We start from the raw sequence: 23,441 nt of genomic DNA, 5'->3' as shown, positions 1-23,441 counted from the left end.
AAATTTACTAAAAGATTTATATATATTTTTTTTTTGTTATAGGACGCAGACACGAAAGTCGCCAAATGGAAAAAACGCGTGACAAACTAAAACTACCGGCGACACAGAATCTAGCAAGAAATGATTCCTTGAGCTCTCTCAGCTTAGATTCCTTCGGTTCCACTGATAGGGAAATATTTGAAGAAACTGTAAAAGCGGGACTCTCTAGCGTCAATCCTCGAGCTGATTTCTCACTTGAAACTAATAAAAAAGCCCATTCTGTAGAAAGGAGACCAGAATCAGTGAAACATTCAAGAAACCATAAATCATTGGATCGTAGCGATAAAATATCCCATCGAGGCCCAAGAGTTAGAGATGCGGAGTTTGAAAAAAATTTGGCTTCCGGTGCCTATAATATAAAATCTACAAATAAAGTGAAAAAATTGGAGCAAGAAATTGCAAATTTAAATGTAAGATCTCCTTATTCTTATCATGGAGAAGTTTCTCATTATTCAAGATTTAGAGGACATTCGAGGTTTTATGATGATGGACCTCCCAGCTTACCAGCAAGGATAGATGATCCAAGGAGATTAGATAGAAGTAATTCGCTCAGTTCTTTAAGTAACGATTCATTCGGGTCCACTGATAAAGAAGTATTTGAACGGTGTGTCAGAATGGGTATGTCTAAACCACAACCAAAGAAGAAGGAGGACCCTAAGCTTAGAGTACGAAGTGATGATCGCTTAGAAATAAGAGAATCTCGGAGACGACGTAAAGAAAAACCACACCAAGGAGCCCTCGACAAAATGGTCGGCGAAGAATATTCAAAAGACAGAGCCATTCTAGAAGAAGTCATAGCTCGAGGTGCAGGTGAAATTAAAAACAGTAAAAACGGAGAAACTAACACTTCTCAGTCAAAAAACGTTCAGGCGCCGTCTGCAGTACTCGCGGCCGCAGACGCGCGCGCCGCCACCGCGCGAGACACTGGATCTGACGACTCTGCCATCGGGATCGACCTCACGTCGATTAATCCATCGATAGAAATAACATTAAACTCCCAACCGATATCGATTTTCGATCGCTCGAATGAAATGCCGACTGTCGATTCTGGGAATACTACTTTGGATTCCGATAGCAATGAAATGGATCATTCTAATGAGTGTTTGGCTCCTAAATCTGGTAATACAACAGTGGAATCTGAGAGAGATGAGCTTAATAGATCGAATGAATCGTATGCCGATGTTCTAGATGGCTCGTGGAGCGACGACGAAGATAAACCTAAAGAGTTGGACTCTGGTACTCTAACACGTAAAAACAAACATAAATTGGAATGGACGGACATTAAATGCACAGAAAATCAAATTAACTTGGAGGATGTTTCTAAAAGAGATAATGACACGTGGAATGAAAACACGTGTCCTGATGACGTCACTTTCCCTACAATTAGTGGGTCAGTGCACATGGTTTCTTCATTAAGAAGTGAGATAGTCGATGCTGCTATGGCATTACCTGATTTACTAGAAAAAAGCGAAGTCCCAAACATGTTTTCAAAGCCAGATCTGACTGACAAATTAGACGGCTTGGGAACAAGCGTCGAAGGACAGTTAGACGACAGATTGTTATTAGATAACATTCCAGAACCAACATTCACATCTTTGATTGACGACAGCGAGCAAAAATTCGACTCGCTGATGTCTTCTGCCATTGAAAAAGAAGCGGCAAGATTGGCGGCCCAACTAAAGAACTCCCAGTATGTTATGGAAAATAGTGTAACTTCACTTACGTCAGTAGATTTGGATAATGTAAAACCGCCCTCCAACTTAGGTAGTCTCTTATCTCTGAGCGCTTCAGGCCACTTTGATGAGTCATCTGCTCATCAGTCATCATCAAAAAAATCTCAAAAAACAAGAAAAAAATCTTTACCGGTCGCATTAATGGTCAAAAGGGCGCTCAGTAATTCAATGCATCAAGGAAGCTCGGAACACTTAGACAGTATACCCCTAAGTTTCTTAGACAATGTGAAACCTCCATCCGAAATGGAAAATATCGATATGGACGGAAGCATGATATCGGTATCGAGTATCGTATCGGAAGTTGCTGAATCGAGAGAAAATAAAACTCCAGTCGTATTCGATTTTAAACAACCAGTTCAAGATTTCCCTCTTTGCACAACTTTCACACACGTTTTCCACGATTTGGATAAAGTCAATCCGCCATCTTTGTTAGATGAAATGGCGGAATCCACTTTGGAATTAGAGCCCACTACCGCCCACGAAGTGTATGACGATTGTATATCGAATACTTTAAACGTTATAACAGATATACCATCAGGATCTGAGAATTGTACTCCTCTACCTTCAGACATTAGCAGCGTTGAATCAACTCCAAAGAGACAACGCGATTCCAAATATTTAACTCCAAAAGAAAAACGAAATGCAGCTAAATATAGATATCAAACGTATACTATAAGTGATACAGTATCAGAAAATGATGTTGTTTTAAAGGTTGAATCAGAAGAATTTATGACATGGACCAAATCAGAGAGTGACAGATCCGATGATTATGTCACAGCGATATCAGAACCTAAATCGAAGAGACGCGTTACTGCTAAACAACGCAGGCAAGAAGATAGAGCAAGATATCAAACACAAACTGTTAATATTCACAACATATTGACCTCATCTCAAGAAATGACGTCATCTAAAGATAAACCTAATCCACATATAGAAAGTCTAAAACAACGGCTGGCAGCAAAGAAGACCCTTAAACAAAAACGTATGGAAGATGCTGAGAGATTTAGAACTAGAACACTAAGTGAAGATATTCCTCCATCACCAACATTTGTAACTAAAGACGCTAACTTCGAAAACGTTGAAACCACAACTGGTTACGATAGTTTGTCATCTAATGATCTAAATCATCAACAGTTAAGCGATGACAGGCAAAGTGATGACGTTTTTAGAGACGTGGACAGTGGAAACAATGAAGATGATTTCGAACTAAATTCCACACAACTTAAGATTTTTACGCAAAGCTTTAGGACTTATTTACCAGTTATTGAAAGTCCGGCGGCGGTCGACATGTGTGTAGTGAATAACTTGAAAAACATCGAAATGACAGCGTCGTATCGACGTAATTTACAAGGTGATAAACATCAACACCCCAGCAGCAGTGATTTTGCGAGTTACGAGGGTGATAGCAATTCAGAAGATAAGGCGCATTCAGAATCTGATACAGAAACGCCGTCCTCTACACCTAAACCGAAGATAATCAAACCAGAAAGGAGAGACGAAAGCTTAGACTCTAATGATTCGGGTGACAAAGATCACGATGCGCCTAAAGTAGTGCGCGGCAGGAAGAAGGCTATGTACGTGTCACCATACAGACGGAACGTGCCCAGTCCGAAGAAAACTGTAACGCCGCCAACCAAGACGCCTACTAAGGCAGTTACGCCAAAAGTGTCAAGTTTTCCTCCTAAAGCTCAAACAAGTGCCAAAATGTCTGCCGTGCCTAATAGAACTCCCGCTGTTAAAGCTACAACTTCCCCTAAAAAAACACCGCCAAATAAATCTCCTTCGAAAATAGCTCAAAAACCTATAAATATTCCTTCAGTCGCAAGTAAACCGCTGCCGTTGGAGCGACAGGGTACGTTCACAAAGGAGGAGAGCTCAGTTCCCGCGAAGAACTTGCCCGTGCCTGATAAAAAGCCGACAGGATCTCGCCCAACAAGTTCTCCTACTAAAATCGCGAACACATCTCCTTCTAGATTACCACAGTTCAATCGAACTCGTCCCACTACGAGTAAAGCTGCTAAGCCAAAACAGAGTACAGCACCAAAGCGTTCTTCAGAACCTATGATGAAGAATTCGCTATCCAACCACAGCTTACAAAGCAACGATAGTGGAAAAACTATCATCCTAGCTCGAGGCTCCAGAGGCAGCACATCCAGCGTCAACTCCATCTCCTCCAAAACTAAAGATGTCGAAAGTAAAATAGCAAATTTATGGAAAAAAGTAGAGCAGACCAAGAAATTGCCAGCGAAAAGTGATAAAAAAGTGTACATCGAAAGTGATAAGACAGAGACGCCCAAGTTGATAAGGAGCTCGACGTTCGAGGGTCAGCCCGCGACGCACGTCTCTACTGCCACTAAGCAGAAATCCGCCATCGGGATACGAGTGTCACAAATCCCTGCATTGAGGCCGAAGGCAACAACGAGCAAGGCGTCAAATCCTCAAAATGCAAAGAAAACTACTAAAAGTTTCCTTAGAAAAGGCGGCGCACCTTAAACCTTGTTCCCCCTTGTCCCCTTGAGAATTTCCATTAAAAGTGACAGTAAACAGAGAAGTAGTAGATTTCCCAATTATCGATAATCGAGTTGTGATTAAAACGATTTAATTATTAATCATTCGGACGTTTTACAAAGAAATGATTGTGCGAACAAATTATCGATTTTAAACTTTTGCATAATTATAGAACTCTGTATTTAAATATTTCTCTAATTGAACTGCTGTTCTTATTTTTATTTTTTACTTTATATGTTGCATTTATTTACTCTCGGAACGAATGTGTAGTTTAAGTGTAATTTGCGATAAAAACGTCACAATTTTGTACTGACATAGAAATGTGAGCCTCTCTCTATTAACGCTAATTAGAATGTATAGTTTGGAAACATGGGCTTTTCGACTCTACTATTCCTTATGGTGTTTCAAGAGATTTCATTGTAAATACTATAATCTAGTGTAAGGTTACCATAAACGCATATTTGTATATTTTTCATAATTATTCGTACTTTAGTAATAAAATAAACGTCACATCGCTTGAGTAAAAATGATGGCATATTGTGGTTATGTCATAATTTCTTACGTCTAGTCAGTTTTAGATAAGCAAAGTAGATTTGGCTTACGATTTTTATTGAGGGCTTCGCGTAAAATAATGCATAATTCCCATACTTCCTGTAAGCAAACTGGCTTTCCATAGTGTTTTCTAAATTAAATGTAAACAAAAACTTTTTAAAACACCATTGACTCGTAAGTCAGACATCGTCTACGAATAACGTCAATTGAACTGATGAACAATGTATACCAGACTGAAAAAAAATGTCGCTTTAAATATTTTTGGAGCGTATGAGTTTTTTATTGAAAAAAAAATGCTAAATTAATCGAATATATTTTAAGTTCCATCGTATACATGTTATATTAAAGAAAAAAAAATATTTTTTATTTGTATTTAATTTCATTTACCCCCTAGGCGCAGTAGCAGTTCGTCGTAGTTAGCGTTGAGTAACTTTCGGTTGTATTCCGTAGAGTAGACGACGAGCCAGTTTTAGCTAAATGATTATATTACTATTATGATTAGTTTATAAGTTATTTGGTGGTAATAAATGGAACTTACCCCATTCTATGTTTTATTTTATTAACCTTAGAAAGTTGCCTCTTTATCTTTTGTAATTTTAGTGATGGTTATTTCTTTTTGAATGATTTTATATTACTCGTCATAAATGTCTTCTTGTTTTGTTAATAAAAACTTAAAACACCTATTACCTACACCTATACCTAATGTATAAAAATAAGTGAATTAAAAGTGGTATATAATTAAAGCTAAATAACAAAACAAATTACATTGAAAATAAGTTTTATTTTTGAAATATTACATATAACATTTGTTTTTATTTACATTTTAATAAGATATTCGTAGATATCATTCTTTTCACAACAATAGATTTTAGCATTTTTTTTTAGATATTTACACCAAATAAGATAAAGTCGTCAAATAACATAGGTCGATGAGTCGTGGCTGCCCATGAAGTTTTGAACTTTTGCACATCGTTTACTGGTTCTACGCAGCCATCTGCAGTTTACTTTAGGCCGGCCGAGACTCGTCGATCGCATTGTAAGTACATCTAAAAGCTTATAAACATCGAGATGTATTTATATTTAAAGTACACATATTAAAATTAAAATAATTACTGAAATTGCCTTATTTTAAAACTATATAACACTTAAACATGCATTAATACTAAGAATTTACGCGAAGAATATATTTTTATTCTTTGTTCTTAGTCCATTTGCCTGAGTCCATTGATATCTCATTAGTTAAAAGAATCTTTTAAGTAATCGTAAATTATGAACTCTTCCTTTCAGCTTCACGCATGTATCCCACAATTAGCAGGGTAGGCAGAGGGGTCTAGCGTTAAGACACTCCATCTCGGAAGCACCGCCCAAGACAAAATTGAGTGACGGAACTCAACGTCGCGCTTTAGCACAAGGAAATTAAAATAATTCGTTCGACCAAGTGGAATCCAATCTACAATTGCCTCACAACGACTACAAGAAATTATGAACGTTAGTTTCATTAATACAAATATAACACAAAAACATCAATTGAGATCATAGTTATTAACAAATTATTCTACAAATGAAAATTATTATACAAAATACAAATAATAGTCATAAATATATATATATATATATACACATGACATTTTTATAATAAAAGGAATTAGGATGAAAATAATGAAACATAGGAATGAGATATCTAAACATAATTATGACCGTTACAAGCCTAGGTTTAAGTAGCAGTTATAATTGAAAATATATAAAGAAAAAAATAATAATATAAGAAGCAAAAAAAAAAAAATGACTAAGTATAACAAAGTGCTGAACGTAATTAAAAATATATTTTCCAAATGCACATTAAGAAATAATTATATTAAATATTATATCAATAAGTGCTTTTTGAAAGTAGAAAACAAGCAGTCAGTTTTTATACGTTAATTTTCTAATAATAAAGCATAATTAAGTGGACTTAATTTTATTGGCAACTGGTATTTAGCAAAAAATATTTTACACTTTTTAGATGTTTTTGTATATGGTTTGTTTACACAAGCCACTATTACCCCAAACCTAAAAGAAAATATACACAATATTTTTTTTTACTTTTATATAATTGATATAAATATATCATGTATTTATATCTATTATATACTATACTTGTTCATTATAATATTTACAATGCCACTCTTTATCTGATAAAGAAAATGTTAATAAATTAAAATATACACATTACATCATACATCAAATATTAATTTATGATGAATGAATAAACAAAATGTCTTTAACACTAAAAACATATATTAACTGTGTAAACACGACCATTAGTACAAGTAAAAACATACTTATGTGAAGAAAGTAAAAATATCTTTGATTAAAAATTACGTTCATCCAAAGTTTTATTAATAACAGAATGTCACAAAAATCGATGTTTATAACAGAAATCTGAACTGCTTAGTTTTTAAATCAAAAGCTTGATATTTTAGTAGCATCAGTTAATCATTAAGCAACGACATTTGACATTGAATTTATACACACACTTATATTTTACACACTTTTTTTAATTGATCTCTTACACAATTTTTATATAGTAAATAACACTTTCAATAAGAAAATACATCATAAAAAATAAAGAATTATAAAATATTTTAGGGACAAATCATAACGTTTGTCCACAACTTAATATGTAAAATTTATTATTTCTTTCTTTTTGTAGCTGCACACTATGTCCCGCATATAATAGAGGCAGCATAAGGAACCCAGTGTTAAGTCGCTCCGTTCCCTACGCTCCACCCGATTTCCAAGACATTACGTACCGTATGATTTGTTTGTTATCAGAGCTAAGCAATAAAAATAATACATTATTCCGAATCGAAATCGAACTTCACAACTGTCGCGTCTACGGTCGGTCGCTGTGCCTATACCACGACGACCTGTATTTAAATATTACATACATCTTTAAATTATTGTTTTATAAACAATTGTTAAATTAACAATAAATTAGTTTAAGTGGAGGCGTCGTCGTCAGTGGTGTCGGGCGAGGGGTCCCGAGGCCGAGTGAAGGCGGCCAGCACCTCGAAGTGCATCTGCAGGGAGTGGGAGGATCCCGGGGGGGCGTGCAGGTGTCTGCTGACCTGGGAGGAGAGGGTATTACTTTATTTACAAATTGTAAATTATTATTAACCTAATATTGTATTTCTTTAATTACAAATTGTAAGACATTAATATAATAAAAAAATAAAATAATATAATAATAATAAAATTTAAATTAAAAATGAAACTAGTAATATGTTTTCAACTGTCCAATCACTTAAATTGCGAATACATTAGTATTGTACGATCGAACCCACAACCGTTAGGTTTCTAACTCAGAGCGCTGCGCCCCAAAGGCACAACGGCCTTAATAACAGAAATATACAAACTTTAGCTCCAAGTTTTTTTAATAAACTTGTAAACGCCTTCTCTTCTCGCCCGATCCACGGCCGGCCCTCGTCTTGCACTTGATATGGGCTTACGTGGATGTAGATGTTTACATCTTAAATATAAATAGGTATATAGAAATTAAAAATATATTCCAAAATATATTTTCGTTAGTTCTTAGTTAATAACAATTAAAATTTACTATTTAGCGAATAACATTAACAAATGTATAGGAAACAGAATAATCTCACCAAGCCTTGTCAACGTTTCTAGGAGAGAGCGTGACGTGATCCACGTGTTCTTCCCCCCGGCATGCCCGCCGTCCAGCCAGTACATATTTTCTATACGACTTATAAACCTAAAAAAACAAAAAATACTACAGTAGAATCTCAATTAACCGGACTAATTGTGGTCTTTAATCAAAAATCCGGGTAATCGAATGTATAAGGAAACGTGGGTTTGACTATTAAGAAATTATTAAGAGATAAATTTTCCAACGTACAATGGAATGGATACGTATGTACGTATACAATATAATTTGCAGTTGGCAGTCCGGAAAACCGCGAATCCGTATCCGTATCGAGTTGCTATCATTGTTGTTGACAATTTTGTGAAATTTGTATAAATTTAAGCTGCTTTTACACATGGCAGGATAGGTACTAGTTACCTGATGTTAAGATAACTTAAAATTTTATAATTTATAACAATATTAAGGAGAAAAAAAAATCTTATTTATATGATTAGCTCCACGTTATTATTCCGCACAGGTTAGACAGAGAAAACGCTTTACACCTGAATCTGATAGTGTGGAGTATCAGATTCAGGTGAAAAGCGAAAAGTGGAGTGGAGTGGAGTTTTTGTTGCTAACCACATAGCCCTCCTAATGACCAATCACATTTTTTTTTACCTAACCTCAAATTTCAAAGAAGAAAGAACTAAAATTATCATATAAATAAAGCTGTAAATACCTCATCATGTGAGCATCGCCGGGCGTTAAAGTTTTAGTGTAGTGGAATTCATATATCAATTGGTTCAGTACAACGCATCCCTTACTAAATCCTATTAAAGTGAGGGTAGTTTCGTCTAACGCCAGTTTATCTCGCCACCATAGGAGGTCTAAATCTCTGAATGAAAGAAAAATACAATGAAAAATGAAATGGTAATAAAGTCCTTTTTTTGGAAACAATTACTTTTTTACTGATGAGTTATTTTAAAAATTAGAACAAGGGTAAAAGAGCGAATTCAAATTCAAATTCAAAATATTCTTTATTCAAATAGGCAATTATTATAAGCACTTTTGAATCGTCGAATGAACATATGAACAAAACGCTACCACCGGTTCGGAAGGCAGTTCTGCTGAAAAGAGCCGGCAACAAACTCAACAGTTGCTCTTTTCAAAATCAATGGTACAATCTATTACATTAGTTGGCAGCCATCCTGCATTACATTCAATAGAACATTAATTCCATACATGCTTATCCTCTAAATATTCTTGAACAGTGAATACCTTTTTTACATAAATTTCATAAATAGTCAAATCATATTAGAAGATACATATGAGCTTTTATGTTTTACTTATAGAAAACATCGACATTGCCATTTAATATACAATTACTATAATTAGTTTTCATGCAAACGAAAACAAATGTTAAAGCGACACCAGAGCCATGCAATGACTTCTTAATTCCTACAATAGAAATAGTTAACATTATTATGAATGTTTGTTTGTTTCACTAACACGCAAAACTAATCAACGGATATGGATGTACCTACGGGCTACAATTTATGTAAATATTTTGCAAGATTTGCCTATAATATAATGACAATTTTAAGCGAGCGAAGCCGCGGAGATCGCTAGTATAAACATATAAATTAAGTTTGGTTAACATACAACTTGGTAGCGGGTTACTTAAATAATAAAACACTAACATCTATCCTAATTTAACTATCTTTTTAATTTTGCATTTTATATAAAAATCGTTCTTATTTGAAATTGGTTCAAATAATACAAAATGATCTCAGTTAAACCCAAATTAAAATATCTGAGTACAACTACAAGTAAAATAAATAAATATATATTAACACTACCTAATAATATAAATAATGATGCAGAAATAATAACACAACATCGATTGGAACTAAACCTACTCACGGCTTGGTGCCGCCATTAGCGCCCACCGCCTGCGATGACGTCACGGACGCATTCTGTTACACAGAAAATATTTAAATATTTTAATTTTGCTGCTGTAAATACAGGGTAGGCAGAGGAAACCTAGTGTTAAGACTATGTTCGCCATTTTCCTGCCACATTATATACATTTTAATTTTTACCGTTGAATTGTGTAACTTCTGAGCTAATTATTATTTTGAAGACCTACTTATTAATAAAATAATTCCCATGTAATAGAAAACAGTCTTCAATGCGAATTTGAGATCACATGTGTGAATGTGAGATGACATTTGTGTGGATGTTAGATCATATGTGTGGATGTGAGAGTACATGTGTCGATGTGAAGGCAGTGTGTGGATGTGTATTTTCCTTAGCAAAAGTTTAAAATATTAAATTTTTTGAACCCTATTTTTAACTTTTTATAAAAAAAATCTACAAGCCTAAATTAAATGCTAAAGTTATAAAAGTCCACTCAAATGAATTGGGGCACCGCACCGCCTAGTATATTATATTAATATTTAAAACTTACATGTAATTCCTCAATATCTATTTCTTCAGGTAGTGACACTGAAGACACTGCTTCTAAAAGCTCAGTGGTCGATAGTGACTTCACTCTGGTGGTGACAGTTTGGAGTAACCTGTAAATTGTGATAAAATATATTCTTATATACGTATATTTAGACAAGCTTCTACACTCGACGTCTCTTAACGAGAAAGATAAATTGAATGTTTAAAAATCAATAGGTATAAGTCGCGTAGTTGTTTAGTAGTGGGACACGATCATTTCGTGCCATTTTTTTTCAAAGCAGTGTTAAGGCATAAGGTTTTGTTCTTAATGTGCATGTATTATTATTGTTAGTTGTTTTGTGGACCGATAAAGAGAACATTTTTTTAATGATAATGATAAGAAAGAAATAAGAAATTTTAAAAGCCATTACATATAGAGTGATGAAGCTCAACGCCATTACTTGTCTTACCAGACCGAAGAAAAGGATTTGAAACATAACTGAAAAGCGTTCCATATTTCTTTCTATATTAGGTTTTATCTGATTTTGATTTGTACCAAAACACAAAATATCATTTTTCAGTATCACCTTTACCTTTCCAAATGATGTAACGCACTATGCGTGGGTGTGTGGTCGGGCACTCCCGCGTTGTTGCTGGGAACGAAGTTGTCGTAACAACTGAAGCTTTTGTACTCTATTCTGTAAAATAAATTTTGTATATATCATTGAATAGAATTGTAGATATAATTGTATAGTGTTAAGTCGGTTCACATTTTTTTATAAAAAAAGATCTTATTATATCATCATAAATCTAACATCATATTGCATCAGAATAGAATTCACAATGTGGTTAATTTTAATATGCAATTGTTACATAAATATATATAAAATATTCACCTAGCAGGTCTCACAACCAATATGTGTTTAGTGGGGAAGTTGTTGGATAGTACACGCGCCGTATTCTCCAAGTTCCATTTTAAATAATTTCTGTTATCTCGATGCGCTTGCATCACCTCTGGATAATCCTGTAACAGAAAACAATATAAAATTTTAAAGATTTTATACATCGAGAGTTAGCTTAGAAGACAAAGCCGACCTTTAAATATAAATTATTTATTTATCTTCCCGCATGTATATGACTGGTAGTACTCAGTGGGCCCGGGATAGGCAAAAAGAAAAGATACTGCGTTCATTAACAAGTGGAAAGTAGAAAAATGCCTTTTACGTGTAGAGTGACGACAAGTACTTTCAATAGTTAACGTAGTTAACGTTGTATGAAGCTTTCACGATTTTTATCAATACCTGTATTTCGTGTGACGCACACATACGAGTGCGACGTTGCCGCTTTAACAAAGTGTGTGCGTGTTTATGTTATACTTTAGAAATGGTATTTTATTTTTAAACAATAATTTTATTATTTATTTTGATTGGAAAAAAATAACTTTTTTATTTTTGGGGTTGTTTTTTTTTAATTATATTAGGCTTTTATAGAGCAGTTAAAACTGTGGTTTCATTTAAAGTGGTGCTGACAATTCCACCGTATATATTAAATTAAAAATAAAAGCAGCTTAATGCTGTATGCCGCACACAGCAGGATAGGCAGAGAGAATCTACTGTTATGACACTTCGTTTCCCACTTTTCCCAAGGTCAACGCCGCGCTTAGCCTCGACACCAGAGCGAAGATATGGAAATATAAATTTTAAATAAATAATTCATTTAACGAATTGATATTCATTCGAATGGGGATCGAAAATACAACCAGTCGCGTCCACAGCCACACTACACTTTGTGTCACGAAAGTGAAAAAAACACTACAGTAATAATTTTATCTCTTAAAAACCAAGCACTGCACCAATATATTCTTGCTAAAATTATAAATAAATGAAACCCAGAATTTTTCACGAACCTGTACATCACCACCAAAGAACACCACAGTGTGGGCGCCGTTCGGCGAAGGGCGGGCCGGCGGCATGAACAGTATGTCGTTCGCGCGGCCCTCGTGTCCGCTGACGCGCCGCAAGCGTAGCGGCAACATGGTGTTTACTCTCGATACATTACTATGACAAAATATTAATTATCTACATATAATTTTGACATTTTCTGCATTCATATCACGCAACATATTTCCCCGAATGGGAATCAAACTAGCAATCTTCGCATTTATATTCTACTGGTGCCGTATTGTGCCACTATATCTTGTATACTGTTTATTAACCAATTTTTTATAAACCAATTTTGATATAAAAATCAGTTCAGCACTTATTTATATCACTTGATTTAAACAAGCAAGAAATCTACAGACACAACTATAATATAAATGTACAAAATACTTAATTGTGAAATAGAATTTCTTTTAGAGTCCTATATATTGCACCTTTCTATTCTAAAATAGAAAGAATGTAGTCCATTTCACAAGCTTAAAAGCCAAATATACGCGATTTAAACAGAAATTATCATTAATGCAATTTTAAAAGATGGCATAATTTTGTTTCATTGAAATAATATAACATTTTTTAAAATATTTTTATTTTATTTAACAATTGAATCTTACTTACTGTGTATATTAAATAAAATACTTTTTACAAAAATTGCTAGTTTTAATAATAAAGAAAAAAAAACAATTAAGATAAATGCATTACAAAAATAAATAAGATTAGTTTACAGATGCAAAAAAAACAGTCATAATATGCATATATTATCTAAAAAATATATGTAATATTATATATATATATATATTAGCTAAAAATGTTGATTAAAACATGTCACATAAAAGTAAGCAAAAGTAAAATTAAGTATATTTCACAACCAACACAACCTAAATATAATTTTTAAAATATCAACATCAACACAAATATGTACTAAGCATTTGTTTTTCTTTCAGTTGCTTTATAATTTTGAAGCAAGCTAAAAATATGCAAGTAGCTATAAAAACTATGCTAATAATATAAAGCAAAAGATATTGTTTACTTAAATGCACTAATCACAGTAACTACTGGTTCCAATAGATTTTTTATTCTATAGGCTATATTAATCTTAGTAGTAATAATATAACCAATAGGAGCAAAGTGACAATGAAAAATATTGTGTAAACAGGAGAGCTTGAAAGCGTCCGGACGCACATGTTTTAGTTAATTTTCATTTGACTTTTTGACTTTTTTTAACTAAGCAGAAAAAGCCATAATTAAACCTAGTATGAAAAAAATTCTTGTCATTTCTCCAACTTCTATTGTTGTAACTATATCATTTTATATTTCTTGTTTGTTTCTGATGGTAATATTTAGTATCATTCATACAAACTGTAATTTTCAAAGTAATATCATCCAAACAGTTCTTTAAATCTTGTCGAAGTTCTCTAACTTTGACCCTCACATCTTCACACATTAAGTTATAACACATGGCCACCAGACCCATTCCTAATAATACATAAATGAAATTTATCACAAGTTTCAAATGTGACCCTTCTGCTGAATCAGCTATGTTGGCTCCAGGCACAAAATCTCCGAAGCCTATCTTGCATAAACTTATAACGCAGAAATATGTAGAATCTAGGTAGTTCCATTTTTCCCAAGCACCAAACATAATAGTGCCGGTTAGTATATAAAATGATATGACCCAAAGACAAGCTGTGGATGGAACAGTTATTTTTTTCTTAATTGGTTGTGCTTCACCATCTTCTAGCAATGGATCTTCTCTCCGGCTACACTCATGAGCAGTAATGTACAACCACTTGAAGGACTGAGCCAAGACTTTACCCATATTGCAAAAATATAGAACATAAATTGGTATTCCGAAACAGGCATAAGCTATAGTAACAATCTTTCCCCAAACAGTCTTTGGTACAACATTCCCATAACCAATCATTGTGAATACAGATAAAGAATACATAAGGGCCGCAGGAAATGACCACACATCCTCTGAAGATCTTCCATTGTAACCCAAATGTATGGCGGCAGTGACATTATTTTGAAATACTTTTAGAACTGTGTTGCTGTTTGACATCCAAGCCGTATAGTTTAATATATTATATTTGTTTGTAATATTCCACAATTGTTCCACACAATTTTTTCTCCATTGAATGACATTTTCCATTTGTTCGTCTGGACTATCTTTCTCTATATGCATGAAGCCCGCAGCGCCCAAGATCGCGTAGCACACAACTAGGGCGCCTACACCCACTTGCGTAAACATAAATGCTATGAATTTTCGAAGGCAATCCTTAATTTTTTCCCGAGGATCACTTTCTGCGGTCGATGATGAGTCTCTACTCCTAAAAGAGCCATGGGCGCTGGAGTGAATATTATATTGGCGCTCCATTTATCAAAAATTAGTTAAAGGTGCTGCGGTTTTACGTGCTTTTTATACGACACACAAGCTTGAATAGTTTATTTCTGGAAGTTAGCTGGCATTTTGCCAAGTTAATGTTGATTTGATCACGAAACATTAGACGAACTTTTGATTACTGACGCCCTTTCCGAAGGTAAACTAATGATTTTAAAACTTTAATATTTACGCGTAAATTTTTCCCTCAAGTTTAAATTTAACTATGATGAAATAAATATTATTAAATAAAAACAGAAACTCCTACATTATAAGTAAATATTTATGAAAACAAAGCAATATTAAAAGCTGTATTATTAAGCTGCGAGCTTACATAAAATATGCAAAACAATGCTTACCGTATTATAAAAAATATTGGAAAATTAATCGTCACTGATCACAGGTGTCAAATATAATATTTTAAAAGAGAAAAATTAATTTTAATTAAAAATTTCAATTAATTTACAACATTAATTAAATAATATGTGTGCAAAATTTTTATTGTTTATCATTCGAAATGTCAAATTGACAGTTATCCAGAAAATATATTTAATGTTGCCAGCTGATTTTGAATAAGTAGTTTTCTTTTTAATAAATCATTATTTTCATGTGTATTTATATACGGCACGGTATTTAAAATACTACCATATATATATTTCTGGATAAAATAAAAGAAGTACAGTAAGATAACTGATTAATATGTAATTGTAGCTTCAGAAGTAATAAGTGTGTATCCATCTTAATTATTAAAATTGATTATTGATTTTTTCTACAGCGGCTCCACAGATGTCAAAAACCAAAATCCACACGTTTTCTTGGCGTTGTTTGTCGTCCGGCGTTACATTTTTTATCGTTTATGTTTTATTTCGGCTGTTGTAATGTAAAATGTAACGTTGGACCCCTGTCCGATGCAAATTTATAAGTTTTTAATCGATTTTGTAAGTATTAATACACACTTTTCTGTTAATTCATTACATAGGCCGCATTCTGACCCTTAAAATTGATTCATAATTGGGGATGTTTTCAAGAGTACCTATTAATTTCTTGTGAATGATTTTTGTAACAGTAAAACATAATGAATTTTAAATATATTCATAGGCATATAATATAAAATTACGTATATGCATAGCTTTTGGAATAATACTGGACAGTCAAGGTCGCGAAAGACGGAAACCTCGTTATAGATCTTTTAGTGGAGTGTCTCCACTATCAGTTAATATGAATGAATTTACTACATACTTTTTATACCCTTTGCACGCTTGTTATTAATCCAACAATTCCAATTGAACATAAGTGATAATCTTTTGACCTCAATTTACGATAATGTTGTTTACATATGACGCCTAAACTACATTAAAAAGAAAGTTTCATATAAAATTACAAATATGTTATGTTCGTATTGGCCGGTTATAAATTCTATCTGTATTGTTATATGTATATATTTTTTACAGATCAAAAACAATTTTTAAAACATGTAGGTGCAAAACAACAAAATAACAATGTTCCCCGCATCAGTCATAGAAACCCACATTTGACAGACATACATGCTCAATAAATGGATTGCACTTAGCATAGGGGAATAAAATGGCTTCGCACACCCATATAGACCAGGAGCGACCACACTCAGCTACACAACCTGCCCAGTTGGGTCCTAAACCCACTACAATTGATTTAGTTGGTGGCATATACTGTCATATATGTCATATTATTTACGCTAATAAAAGAGAGTATGACATGCATTATGTTAAACATGAAACTGGAAGCAAAGACATAGTATACACTTGTGTAGTGTGCCACAAGGAGATAACTGGGTACCCCAGTTTTCGTGGCCACTGTTACACAAATCATGTTATCAAAGACAGATTCAAGTAAGTTAGAGAGCAATTTTTACTTATATATAACTTATATTTCAGGAAAGGGAAGAAATGGAATACAAATTGTATGCCATGGTATGACATGAGAGTAAAGAAGTTTAACATAATTGACTATTAAACCATCATTAACTTATGAGATTAACCCTCACCTCCACTGTTAGAGCTCATATTTAAATTTGTATTTCCCCAAAAACTTATTGATGATAAAAATGTCAATAATGATTAAGCATTCACTTTGCCAAGATCTGCTGCAGTAAAGCAGAAATGACTTATTAAATAAGGTGTGACAGAAGTTGTTAAAATATTTTCAAAATTTATATTCCAGGTGTGAACATTGTTCTAAATTATTCTCAAAGTCCTTATCTCTGAGAGAACATGTCAATGTTATGCATAGATTCAAATGTGCTTCCTGCAGTAAAGAGTAAGTAACAATTTTTGTTTTTTATTATACTTTAATTTCCATTCTATCATGTCCTTGACTGAATGTAGAACCCACAACTGGAAAAGAAAGGTACAATGGCACATCAAGTATATATGCTGTGCCAACATGCCATTTAAATATTTTTCGGGGGAGTTCTGGTGCAGTGGGACAGCATTTGAATGTAATATATGCAAAAATGCATGTATGCAAAAAATGTATGTATGCATAAATTTATATAAGATTCAGGAAATATTTTATTATGTGCCACCATATATCAAATGTTTTATCTAATTTTCAGATTTACTTCTAAAAAAGAGTTGCAGTTGCATCAAATCATTCACAACAATACTGATATGCCACCATTCAAATGTCAAGCATGTAACAAACAAATAGATACATTAGACGGCTGCAAGGAACATGTTGATACACACTCTGCCTCAATATACTTCTGTCCCATTTGTAATGAAAACATTTCAAGCAAAAACAACGCTTCGGAACATTTGAAAAAGCATTTTGGAGATATAAACGAACAGAGTACAGACATACAAATTAATTCAGATAAAGATGAGAATTATATAAAACAGTTGGGTGGGATTTTATGCAAATTCTGCCCTGTAGTGTATAAAGACAGAGTGGAGTTTGATGCTCATTTTTCATGTGAACATGGGAATGAGGATATAGTCTATACATGCAACGTATGTGGGAAGCAGTTTGAGAAATATTCAGTGTTCAGTGATCATTCTTACAATCATGTTATGAAGGATAGGTTTTGGTGAGTTTATATTAAGTATATGTATATGTTAAACAGAAAATTCTAAATCCTGAATGAATTTACATAAAACTTTACAATAATTTAGCTTATATATTATGCTTAATAACATACATACATTTTATTTCGTTTTTCTATAACATAACAAAATTTTTAAGCAGATGAGGGTTCTGGTGGCTGGTATTATAAATGTAAAAATTTTAATAAAATATTATAATAATGAAAGTCAAACCCACAAGCATAGCATTCCAGCATTACTATGATTAAATCAAATTAATTACTTAATAATAATATTATTAAGTAACATCTGTGAGATTACTTGAATTATCAATGCTAGTTTTATGATTAATTCATAGTGAAATTGATTGATTGACATGTTGTGATTTGTATACTTTCCTATATGACCTCTGATAATGCTACCTCCTACATGTGATGTGATGTGAGTACTTGAAAAAAGTTTTTATGTACTTATAATAATATTACAGCTGTGACATATGCTTGAAAACGTTCAGCCGCCTGTCACTTCTAGTAACCCACATGGGGGCATGCCAGGCCAGTTTGGATGCCAATGGAAAGCCATTCTCCTGTTTCCATTGTGGACACAAGTATGCAACGGAAATGAGGCTCAGAGAACATTTGAGGGATGCTCATGGAGTACACTGTGTTAGTTGTTCAGAGGAAGGTTGTAATAAAGTGTAAGTATTTTTTTGTTTTCTTCAGTTACTAAGCGATGGTTATACGTTTGACTGGAGAAATTGAATTATTTTATATTTTCATTTCCTTGTGGTTGTAACAAGACTTCCCCCCTCAACAAATAATGTCCCGAGACGTCGTTGGAAAGTGGCAAATAAGAGTCTTAATACTAGCTTCCCTCTGACAGACCTGTTAAGTGCAGGATTACTGTGAGGCTTAATAAACAATAACAAATATATTTGAGGAATTAACTCTTACAGTCTATAATGTGTCAAAAACAAAATATAAATATTATTATTATGTTTTAGTAAACTGCTTAGCTCAGCAGTCAATTTAACTTACCATAAGGTATTGATTAAAATTTAAAACAATTTTTATATTTTCTGGAATAATTTAAACATCTTTAATAAACATCGTAAAAATGTACTCTTTCATGTTATTTTGTGTTGTATATAAAAAAAATAATTCTATTACAAATTTATCGAGATTTTTTTAATTTAACTTATCTTCTCTAGGTTTTCAACACCAAAAGATCTAATCACCCATCAGCGTGTCCATCGTTCCCAACAAAACTGGTGTAGACAGTGCGGCCTCCTTTTCACTTCCCTCAAAGCTTGCGAACGACATCTAGACGTACACAAAAAAAAGCTGTATGTCTGTCCTGTCTGCAACCGAAACTATAGCGAAAAATATCTCATATTAAAACACGTACCACAACATTTTGAAACTGTCATCCATCTTTGCAAAGTCTGTGGGAAAGTGTACAATGCTAAAAACAGATTGATTGAACACATAAAAACACATTCAGAAACTAAAACACATAATTGTTCGTACTGTGGCAAGGGGTTTGTCAAGCTTGGTCAATTACAACAGCATTTGAATATACATACTGGATCTAAGCCCTACAAATGTCCCGTTTGCGAGAAATCTTTCGCCAGCTATCCTAATTGGCATAAACATTTGCGTAGAATGCACAAAACTGATGGTAAAAAATATAAAAAATCTGAGAACATTCCGGTTATCAACGAATCTGATGATGAAGAAAGTGATGATTTTATTAAAGAAATTGAAACTGAAATAAATAATACAACAAATGATTTGAGCGCGCATTTACAAGTCGACATATCTCAATTAACTGATGCAAAATTAGAAAGTATTATATTCAACGAACCGGATGACAGTACGATGGAGTCCGACAGTATCAATCCCACTACCATTGCAAAGGAATTGGAAATATTCGAGAATACAAATGAAACTGATGCCAAGAGTGCAGTCGAGTTTGTTAATAATATTTTACCGAATAATAGTGTGATCTTTGGTGGTGAGTTATATCTCTCAATTACTTTTTTTGTTTTAGTTTCTTGCTGTATCCCCTCATATGGAACACACTCAAACCGTATTGAGTGGCGAAAGTGAACGCTCAGGCTTTATTCACCGCGTCTTGTTTCATTTTCTTCTCAGCAGGAATTAACCCACAACTGACAGCGACTGACTATATACGCAATGGCGGTGGTTCGCTTTGTGGGATGATTAAATTAAAATTATCAATATTTCTTCGGATAAGTTAGAGGGATTTGAAAGATGTTTGTAAAATTCTACTATTCAACGTCTTGAAATAGTAAAGGTATAAAGGGCCTGTTTTAAAACCAAAAATAGAAGTGCAAAATAATGAATTCTCCCTGAGTGAATATCAAACCCACAACAGTTTTGTTTATCCACATTGATCTCATTGCATTATGAAGATCCAAAATAAGTAAATATATAATCAAATCAAATAAATTTTCAGATACAACAGAACAAAATCCGCAAACATCCATATCAAACTACAACTATCCAGCTGAATATGGCCCTGAGTTTAGCACATTCCCGAGCGACGGCAATGGCTTCCTTGACCTAGACGACCACATGCTACCCCATATAGACCCTCTATTGACCATAAACAATGAATACAATCAAGTATATGATCAAACTTACCCACCAGCAATTGAACCTACTACCTATGATACTCAAAAATGGGAACCCATCATAACTAAGGTATATCCAGAGTATGCTTACACATATGGTGACATGGTTGAGACTAATCGACTGTCTATTATGAATACTGATATATTTTGAATATTTTTTTTGTTTTTTTTTACATACTAATTGTATATTTTTAACATTTGTTATAAAATGTTATTCCACACTAAAAATAGAAAAAAGTTTTGGGAAACGAGTAAAGAATTGAATGTGCCGGGATGCTGCGCCTCTTGACTTTTGTACGTTATCTAAAATATTTTTACTAATTTGTACAACTTTTGAAGGTATTTTTGTATATACATATATATTTGTTTTGGGACACTCTGTCCTGTCCAAATGTTTGGTTACCATTACTGCCATGTTCAAGAGTTATTTACAAGATATTCTTATATATCTTTTTTGTAATTTAAAATAAGTTGTTTTAACGGCAGTAATGGCCGCCAACCTTCCACATAGCTACCTCAGTCGGAAACAATTATGTACCTCAATATACAATAGGAAATATTTTATTGTTGATATAATATTATATAAATCCCACCAAAACCATTTAGTACGGTTAATGTTATTCATATTTCATAGTGCTACCTCATTTAGTTAAGTTTAATTCGCTTATAAATAATAATAATAGTGTGTGCGTATGTCTGTTTGTCATAGATTTTCCAATTTTGAAGTTAATTTTATTATTGAAAATAATGTTCTTTTATATATTATGTTGGATATGCTGTTGCATTAGTATTTGCAATTTTTTTTTTCTTTATACCGGTCTTGAAAAGTATGGTTTTTTTATTTGACCTGTAAGTATTGTGAAGGCTTTGTAAACCATGCATTTTACCTGAAAGGTTACTAATTACGGTAATCTTAGTTTTAATGGATCTACCCACATTTCACATTACAGTTTAACATAATCATTTAAAAAAATATAATTATAATTTGGAAATCACTCCAAATCTTATATTAATTTACATAAATATCTTATATATTAATTCTAAAAAAAAGCAAAAAGTTCTTTATGCATAATATTTCTTTATATTTTAATGTGTTAAACTTTGTTTGAGAGGTCATTGAACTTCTATACTCAAGTTAATTCGCATAATATTATATTGTTTTTCTTTATATACTTATAAAGTTTTTTATGTTTTTTTATTATTAATTGTTGTACTGTTTTTTTTATTATTTTATTACTGGTATAATATACAGGGTGGAAGAGGCAGCGCTTCTTTTATTGAAACTGCACATAGGGTAATATATTTAAAACCCACACCTAAGAAATTAATCAAGGTACCTCAACAGTTTGGACGTAGGATTTTTTTTTCATTTCACGATTTTTATCCATACCTGTATTTCGTGTGACGCACACATACGTGTGCGACGTTTCCGATTTGACAGGTAAGTGTGTGCGTGCCTATGTTATACTATACAAATGGTGTTTTATTTTAAAACGATAATTTTATTATTTATTTTGTTTGAAAAAATAACTTTTTCATTTTTGAGAATTATTTTTTTTCCGATTTATATTAGGCTTTTATAGCGTAGTTAAAACTGTGGTTTAATTTAAAGTGGTGCTGACAATTCCACCCTGTATACGACTTCGTAAATTAACTACGAAGTTGGAAATCTATCACATACAATAAATATAAACGTACGAATTTTTGCATGAGAGGTGAGTGATTGCTTTTTTCGCACTTTCACTTTAGTTTTTAATGGACTATCACGGGCTTTAAGTGAAAAATTCTGTTAATTATATAACGTTCAGCCCAATTTTGCAATACACGCCGCCATGTCTCCTTAGAATAAGCCCCGCAATACATTTACATACAACAGCAATATACCTCAACCAATAGTGTTCAAACATAAAATAGTGTTTATATTTCATTATTATATACAATTATAAAATATGCAAGTTAAATAATAAAATGGCGGCGTACGTTGTGAAATATAATAGAATTTCCAAAGTTAGAAGTAAGATTTGGTTATGAAAAGAACAGCTTTTGTATATATTTTTGGTACCTACATAATTTTTTGCGGCACTTTGTAATTTGCATTTTTTATTATGCTTGAGTTTTTCTGCCATTGCTTCCTTGTTTTTGTTGTCGTTGCAATAAATTCTCTTTTAGAGAAATACTTTCTACAGTTTTAAATATTTCCATTTTTCACCATAATTCTTCTATGACGAAGTTAGTTTCTTAGCAATGTTGTAACGATAATACAAACAATGTACGGAATGGTGTACATGCATTTCAATTTCGATTCCTTTTTTTAATTATTTTATTGAAAGCCGTTAACGCAAAGCGTTTCGGCTTTAGTGTAAGTGAATCGATAGTGCTGTGATATTTTTATGTATATTTAGGTATAAGTGTGACGGGCGATATGTAACGAGTACAAACATTATTTATGATAAACAGCCGGAGCGACGTCCTATATTGCATTTGTTTGTATATATATA

General features: G+C 33.0%; 4 protein-coding genes across 8 annotated transcripts in view; 2 read left to right on the top strand and 2 right to left on the bottom strand.

Moving 5' to 3' along the window:
* Positions 1 to 5,374, top strand: part of LOC146540162 (uncharacterized) — a 56,796-nt gene extending 51,422 nt beyond the window's left edge. For all 5 annotated transcript variants that reach the window (XM_085207377.1, XM_085207375.1, XM_085207374.1 and 2 more), the window contains one exon: positions 43 to 5,374. In XM_085207377.1, coding sequence (XP_085063503.1) covers positions 43 to 4,265 — 4,223 coding nt within the window. In that variant the 3' untranslated portion in view covers positions 4,266 to 5,374. The remainder of the gene's footprint in view (positions 1 to 42) is intronic.
* Positions 5,375 to 5,593: 219 nt separating this feature from the next.
* LOC146540160 (mitochondrial protein C2orf69 homolog) lies at positions 5,594 to 15,756 on the bottom strand. Its single transcript, XM_085207384.1, has 10 exons — positions 15,582 to 15,756; positions 12,812 to 12,962; positions 11,802 to 11,929; positions 11,499 to 11,603; positions 10,928 to 11,036; positions 10,381 to 10,433; positions 9,197 to 9,352; positions 8,480 to 8,586; positions 8,231 to 8,343; positions 5,594 to 7,942 (listed from the first exon to the last, which is right to left on the bottom strand). Exons 2-10 carry the CDS (start codon positions 12,938 to 12,940, stop codon positions 7,814 to 7,816), a joined length of 1,029 nt encoding a protein of 342 aa, XP_085063510.1. The 5' UTR covers positions 12,941 to 12,962; positions 15,582 to 15,756; the 3' UTR covers positions 5,594 to 7,813.
* Positions 13,659 to 15,545, bottom strand: LOC146540161 (TWiK family of potassium channels protein 7). Its single transcript, XM_085207383.1, has one exon. It carries the CDS (start codon positions 15,217 to 15,219, stop codon positions 14,146 to 14,148), a length of 1,074 nt encoding a protein of 357 aa, XP_085063509.1. The 5' UTR covers positions 15,220 to 15,545; the 3' UTR covers positions 13,659 to 14,145.
* A 239-nt stretch (positions 15,757 to 15,995) lies between the features above and the next one.
* LOC146540159 (uncharacterized) lies at positions 15,996 to 21,097 on the top strand. Its single transcript, XM_085207365.1, has 7 exons — positions 15,996 to 16,160; positions 16,674 to 17,090; positions 17,422 to 17,517; positions 17,816 to 18,289; positions 18,772 to 18,981; positions 19,495 to 20,300; positions 20,766 to 21,097. Exons 2-7 carry the CDS (start codon positions 16,807 to 16,809, stop codon positions 21,092 to 21,094), a joined length of 2,199 nt encoding a protein of 732 aa, XP_085063491.1. The 5' UTR covers positions 15,996 to 16,160; positions 16,674 to 16,806; the 3' UTR covers positions 21,095 to 21,097.
* The last annotated feature ends 2,344 nt before the right edge of the window (positions 21,098 to 23,441 follow it).

This window comes from Heliconius melpomene, chromosome 3 (genome assembly GCF_056956725.1).
Source record: "Heliconius melpomene rosina isolate 202511_hmr_F chromosome 3, ASM5695672v1, whole genome shotgun sequence".
NCBI lineage: Eukaryota > Metazoa > Arthropoda > Insecta > Lepidoptera > Nymphalidae > Heliconius > Heliconius melpomene.
The sequence above is the reverse complement of the archived record's forward strand: the minus strand, read 5'-3'. Positions and strand labels throughout refer to the sequence as shown.